At 44.4% G+C, this 7,363-nt stretch overlaps 1 protein-coding gene across 1 annotated transcript; it reads left to right on the forward strand.

Annotated features, from left to right (window-relative positions):
• The first annotated feature begins 93 nt into the window (after positions 1 to 93).
• LOC105020319 (zinc finger protein 2 homolog) lies at positions 94 to 7,363 on the forward strand. Its single transcript, XM_010887254.5, has 7 exons — positions 94 to 283; positions 655 to 857; positions 1,095 to 1,187; positions 3,726 to 3,821; positions 4,327 to 4,437; positions 5,100 to 5,223; positions 5,371 to 7,363. The coding sequence occupies exons 1-7, from the start codon at positions 241 to 243 to the stop codon at positions 6,825 to 6,827; spliced, it is 2,127 nt and encodes a 708-aa protein (XP_010885556.1). The 5' UTR covers positions 94 to 240; the 3' UTR covers positions 6,828 to 7,363.

Consider the following 7,363-nt stretch of genomic DNA (forward strand, 5'->3'; position numbering starts at 1 on the left):
CAATTGGCATCCCATACAGATATATTATACATTAACATATTATGGTCAATTCAAAGTGTCTAATTTTATTGTTCATGAAGTGTAAATGGTTACATCTGAGAGCCCACCTATCATCTGTTGGCGATAGGTGGCACTGTAGCGCTCTTTCCCACTGAAGGAACCGATACAGAGGAAGAAAACTTTCCCGGAAGATGAGAGAAAAGGGAAGTTATATTATAAGTTAATAGTCATTTTTGTTTTATGATGGAAACCTGTGTCATGACAAAACCTTTGGAGAATGCAGGTTTGTTTTAAATGAGCGCCTAGTTAGGATAAGTTCGCTGTACAGTAATGTATTAGCTACCTAATGTTAGCTTGCTGCTGACTGTATGTAACGTTATTTAACCGTTAACGTCAGCAGCTAGCTAGCTCACCTTGGAGCTATTTATGCTGTCTCGTTCTGTAGACTGGCTAGTGGGTGGGTATATCGAATTAATTGTTGGGCCGTCTAGCTACTGATTCTCGTTTAATCTACATATTACTGGTAGTTAGATTCTGCGGCAATGCAATGTCACGTTATGCCTCCTAGTTAAGCATTACTCACAAAAAAATCACTTAACATTAGGTTGGCTGCCCCCTCTCCTCTAAAACTCACTGACCTATGTTTGCCCATAGATGTCTTTCTCCCGTTATCTTCTTTGCGCTTGTTGATTCCACCGCTGAGGCTGGTCTCTGCGGCCATGTGGCAAGTAGCGCAACGAAGAGATGTCTTGGATTATGAGAAGTTGGAGGAGTTTGTCACCCTTGTTACAGCTACTGTTCCAGATCTGCTGAATGAGAAACAGAGGGCCACGCTCCTTTTGAGGCTTCGGACGAGGGTTAGTAACACTTGCAACGACCTGTTGCAGAAACTCATTGTAATCTATGTTAAGGTGGCTGTTGACAGGTAACCCCTTTCATCGACAATGGGCTTTGAGCTAATTGTATCTTTGTTCTGCGTTCATAAAGCTGCTGCCGGTGGTCCGAATTTATTATGGTTTGTTTCTGTACTGGTGTTTTATCTATAGTTATGGTTTGATGGGTCCAGTTTTGTGTTCTTATGCTGTTATTTTCAGGTGATACTGGAATTGTGTGCCGCTGACCAGACAGCTGATATCCAGATTGTCCAACCCCACCTGGACAGAATTCACCCACCTGGACACACAGGGGTAAGTGACAAAACCTAGTGGAGGATCGCTGTTAAGAAGTCAAACTTCTTAGTGCTGATCTAGAATCAGCTCCACTTTGCCCATGAAATGTTATTCATTTTAATATAAAAGGCTAAAATGATCCTAGAGCTACACTACGACCTTGAGGTTTTTTTTCTACATATGGGCCCCTGGCCCTAATAATGGGTTACATTTTAGAGAAATTACATTTTACATCAAATGTTTTATTTCAGTAGGAAAATATGTAACTAGGACACTGACATGATCTAAACGTTTTCCACTAAGAAGCTCCTCAATAAATGAGATGTAATCCACCACTGCCCCTCTGCCTCCTCCGACACCCATCACTGTGACCTTTCCACTCTGGTTAACTGGCCCTGGATACATACACAAGTCAGATTCAAGCCCCCCGCCCCCCACGGTAGCGCTCTCTCTTGAACATCTGCTACTCAGGTAGTAACTTACTGTGTTGTAGCTCTGTGGCCGACACTCATGAGTTCACTGGCGTCACTGACCGGAAGATATTACAAAATACCATGAACCTTGACCCGCTTCGTCACACTCAGTCCTTTAAAGGTAAATGACAAAAGCTGCTTTTGGTTAAATACAACCCAATATAATAACTGGGTCAGCCCTTCTCACAGCTGTTGTCACTGGTCAGGATTAGAAGTGTGTGGGCATGGAATGACACACTGTACATTGAAGACACTGCATGAACTTTGCTGTGGTGGGTTTGAATGAATCCCAGCCAATATCAATGCATTTTATTTGGAGAAACAGCCTTGGAACATATTACAAAATACTGTACACCTTGATCCCCTTCGTCACACTCAGTCCTTCAAAGATACATGACAAAAGCTGCTTTTGATTAAATGCATGTGTCTCACTCTACACTCACCTAAAGGATTATTAGGAACACCTGTTCAATTTCTCACTAATGCAATTATCTAATCAACCAATCACATGGCAGTTGCTTCAATGCATTTAGGGGTGTGGTCCTGGTCAAGACAATCTCCTGAACTCCAAACTGAATGTCAGAATGGGAAAGAAAGGTGATTTAAGCAATTTTGAGCGTGGCATAGTTGTTGGTCCCAGATGGGCCGGTCTGAGTATTTCACAATCTGCTCAGTTACTAGGATTTTCACACACAACCATTTCTAGGGTTTACAAAGAATGGTGTGAAAAGGGAAAAACATCCAGTATGCGGCAGTCCTGTGGGTGAAAATGCCTTGTTGATACTAGAGGTCAGAGGAGAATGGGCCAACTGATTCAAGCTGATAGAAGAGCAACTTTGACTGAAATAACCACTCGTTACAACCGAGGTATGCAGCAAAGCATTTGTGAAGCCACAACACGCACAACCTTGAGGCGGATGGGCTACAACAGCAGAAGACCCCACCGGGTACCACTCATCTACAAATAGGAAAAAGAGGCTACAATTTGCACGAGCTCACCAAAATTGGACAGTTGAAGACTGGAAGAATGTTGCCTGGTCTGATGAGTCTCGGTTTCTGTTTGAGACATTCCGATGGTAGAGTCAGAATTTGGCGTAAACAGAATGAGAACATGGATCCATCATGCCTTGTTACCACTGTGCAGGCTGGTGGTGGTGGTGGTGTAATGGTGTGGGGGATGTTTTCTTGGCACACTTTAGGCCCCTTAGTGCCAATTGGGCATTGTTTAAATGCCACGGCCTACCTGAGCATTGTGTCTGACCATGTCCATCCCTTTATGACCACCATGTACCCATCCTCTGATGGCTACTTCCAGCAGGATAATGCACCATGTCACAAAGCTCAAATCATTTCAAATTGGTTTCTTGAACATGACAATGAGTTCACTGTACTGAAATGGCCCCCACAGTCACCAGATCTCAACCCAATAGAACATCTTTGGGATGTGGTGGAACGGGAGCTTCGTGCCCTGGATGTGCATCCCACAAATCTCCATCAACTGCAAGATGCTGTCCTATCAATATGTGCCAACATTTCTAAAGAATGCTTTCAGCACCTTGTTGAATCAATGCCACGTAGAATTAAGGCAGTTCTGAAGGCGAAAGGGGGTCAAACACAGTATTAGTATGGTGTTCCTAATAATCCTTTAGGTGAGTGTGTAGTTGTACTGGATATGTATAGTCTACTTGTTTATTTGGTTAGACGATTTCATTTCTAATATTTGTGTGTTTCTGTGGGATGTCCACTTATAATACCGCAGTATAATACCTTTGGCGAGGTTGGCGTTGAACATTATAATTTGTTCTCAGTTGACTTACCTAGCTTAATAAAGGTTTAATGAAAGAGAGGTTGTCATTGATACTTTTACACTATTTTGTGTAAAAGAATATCTGTGTAAAATGCATCTTTCTGAGCAAAAAGATGTGTTGCTCCCTGCAAAAAAATGCATCTTTCTGAGTCAAAAAGATGTGTTGCTCCCTCTTCTTTTTAGGTTTGTGTCACTATGGGTCACTGTTCCCATAGATATACTATTCAAATCCTAATTCTGTGACTTCCTTCCTCACGGAGTGCTGTTTTATTTCAGAGTGGAGATGCTGAGGTGGATGCAGAGGAGGCCATTTTTCTGGAGCTCATCCAGACTTTGCTGAAAGACCCAGCGGAGAGAGAACATTTCTTCAGGGTGTGTGTGTGTGTCAGTCTTCTCTTGTAGCTCTCTAGCTACTTGCTTCTGTTAAGTTAACAAATACAATGGGTGCTTTCCTGAAATCAGTTACCCTTCCCTCAGTCTTTTTTGCGTTATTGGTGGAAATGCAGAACTAAGCCTAGAGTGATATATAAGAGAACATTTGTGCACCTGCACTTCCTTCAAATAACTGACATTGGTGAAGTACAACTTATCTTTAGAGACAAAGTACAATTGTTTATTTCATTGTTAAAATTACAGAACCTTTGTTTTTGATCCATAATCTAATATCATTTTGAATCAGAAAATGAACAGAAATGGCATTGACAAAACTATTAACACTCTAGGCATAATATTAGAACCAGACAAATGCGTACCAACAGATTTTTTTTTAATTAACCATAAATAGATTTTTTTAATTAATGGTGCATTATTTGAGTGCAACGGTGCCAACACTTACATTATGGCCATGACTGTACATCTCCATCTGTCTCACTTGCAGGTGGTGTTTCCGGCTGAATATGGGGACACCTATGACACAGATATGCAACTACTGGTGTGGGAGTTCCTCTCTAAACTGGAGAAGCTATTGCCAGTACCAGACCTCGGACAGGTGATGGCCAAATGAGGCTTCATTACCGGTCTTCTGGCAGCAGGAACATGTGCTAGCAGCACTAACTCAGATTTTTTTTTTCAAAATAAAAGCCGTCATTGAAATGTATAAGGCAATATGAATTGATATAAGGCAATATCAATATTGATCTAGTCTGTACATGTTATGTTTAATGTTTGTAACAAATATTGTTCTTGTTAAAACTAGATTGCAATATAAATGTCAATTATGCTTTTATTTTGAAAAAGAAAATCAGAGTGGTGCCAGCATAATGTCATGCTGCTAAAATAACTTTAAAGAAGCCTCGTTTGGCCATCAATACCAACACACCCCTCTAGGTCACCTGCAGTGGCGTTAAAGTCATCCCCAGTCTTTGTATTGTGTGTACTGAGAAAATAATACCAACCGCTCACCAAGATGGCAATATTACACTGATTCAGTTAAAGGAGGCTGAAGCTATATCTTCTAGGGTAAGATAACCCAATATATGCTGCCATTCTGCTAATGGAGTTGCTAGTCAGAGGGGTCTATGCTTTTTCGCGAAATTGGCCTAGTGTTTTAATATGGTGCAGAGTGGGATGTTTTCTGCAACATTTTAGCATAGGAAAAAAAAAACATTCCTGTTCCTTGTCCCTCACTGATTTCTGTCTCTTCCCATGTAGACAGTGTCATGGCTCAGCTCTGCTCCCTCTGTCCTGGATGAGTGTTTGCAGGCCCTCTCTCAACCAGAGGACTTGAAATCCCTGCTGCAACACCACAAATGTCTTGAGAATTTGGGCACTCAGAGTAAGCGCAAAAAATCGAATGTCTTTCTCTGTGACATAGACCTGTGGAGGTTAAGGTACACATGCACTACAAAAACAACCACTAAGGGTTTTTGCCGGCCCAGTCTCACTATTTGTCACCATTGCATCTCATGTTGTCTCCCTTCAGGTCACACCATTGAGATGTCTTCCCAGGTCTTCGCCTGCTCCCAGTGCCCGTTCTTTCACATGCAGGAGTCCTACCTCCTCGAGCACATAGAACGAAATCACCCGGAGGAGTACTGCAAGCTTCAGAAAGCTGAAGAGAAGCAAGCCCCACCGCGGAAGAAGTTCCCCCGTCCTGAATTCCCTAAGCCTTTCCCGATTCACCCCAGTCCAGAACCCGGGGCGCACTCGTGCCACGAGTGCGGAAAGACCTTCACGCGCTCGTCGGACGTGACCAGGCACCAGCGCATACACACGGGCGAGCGTCCGTACACCTGCAAGGAGTGCGACAAGGGTTTCAAAAACTCCTGGGATCTGACAAGGCATGAGCGGATACACACCGGGGAACGGCCCTACCGCTGCCCACAGTGTGGCAAGGGGTTCACCCAGCTGGGCCTACTGACGCTGCACTTCACGAGGACGCCTTGTGGCCGGGGCGCCGATTCGCAGTCGGCGGCGCAGCCAGAGGAGCCAAGCGGCGAGGCGAACGGGCAGTACAGGTGCCAGAAATGTGGGGCTTGCTTTTACACCATACTGGAGCGACTGAAGCACCGGCAGACACACGCGGTGAAGCGCCAGTACAAGTGCTCCCAGTGCGAGAAGGTCTACGGCCGCCCGTCGGACCTGAGGAGGCACCAGATGAAGCACACCGGCGAGAGGCCTTTCCCCTGTGCCGAGTGCGGCAAGGGCTTCACTCACGTGTGGCTGCTGAACAAACACCGGCAGGTCCACACCAAGGAGCGGCCGTATCCCTGTCTGGAGTGTGGCAAAAGCTTCACACAGTTACAGATACTGAACAGGCACAAGCTGATTCACAACGGGCAGAGGCCTTTCCAGTGCTCCTTCTGCGAGAAGAGCTTCACTCAGCTGGCCGGCCTGACCAGGCACGAGAGAATACACACGGGAGAGAGACCGTACCTCTGCGCTGTTTGTCACAAGGCCTTCCTTACGCATGGGGAGCTGGTCAGACATCAGCGGAGCCACAGTGATTTTAGGCCGTACTCCTGCCATCTGTGTCCGAAGAGCTTCAAAACCAGACGTGCCCAGAGTGAACACCTGAACACCCACACAGGGGAGCGGCCGTTCTCGTGCACGCACTGTGGGAAGACGTTTGCCAAGTCTACTTCAATCGTAAGACACAACCTGATGCACACAGGGGAGAGGCCACACCAGTGCGCTCAGTGTGGGAAGACCTTCCTTACCTCTGGCGAGCTACTCCTCCACAGACGGATACACACCGGGGAGAGACCGTACCCCTGCTCATCGTGTGAACGGAGATTTAGGTGTTCGTCAGACCTGACCATGCATCTCCGGACACACACCGGAGAGCGCCCGTACTCCTGTTTGCTGTGCAAAAAGTGCTTCTCCACATCGACGCGGCTCAAAAGGCACTTGCGCACACACATAGGGAAGAGTGTGTAATAAAGGACAGATGCCTTGTAATTAGCTATTTGAAATATTGTCATGTACAGTACATTAATTTATTTTTGTCATGTTTATGGGCTACATTTATGATGGAAATTATTTAGGATTAATCCAATAAAACAGGTGGTAAAATTAACTCATGATTAACTTAAAACAAATGTCCTAAATGGATTTTTTTTTTAAATGTATAACCCTATAATAACTGGGTCAGACCTTCTCACAGCTTTGTCACTTTTCAGGATTAGAAGTGTGTGGGCATGTAATGACACATTGTACATTGAAGACACCGCATAAACTTTGCTGTGGCGGGTTTGAATGAATCCCAGCTAATATCAATGTATTTTATTTGGAGAAACAGCCTTGTAACAACCCTCTTACTAGACAAAAATAATGGATGCAACGATTCCCAATACCATAGACGGAGCTATGGATGCTGTGACTGAACATCCCTTAAAATATCACCCTGTTTAGAGGGAATAAAATGTTTAACATACCTAGTTCACAACATTGGAATAAAATAAGCTTATACATTA

This window comes from Esox lucius, chromosome 23, assembly GCF_011004845.1.
Source record: "Esox lucius isolate fEsoLuc1 chromosome 23, fEsoLuc1.pri, whole genome shotgun sequence".
Taxonomy (NCBI): domain Eukaryota; kingdom Metazoa; phylum Chordata; class Actinopteri; order Esociformes; family Esocidae; genus Esox; species Esox lucius.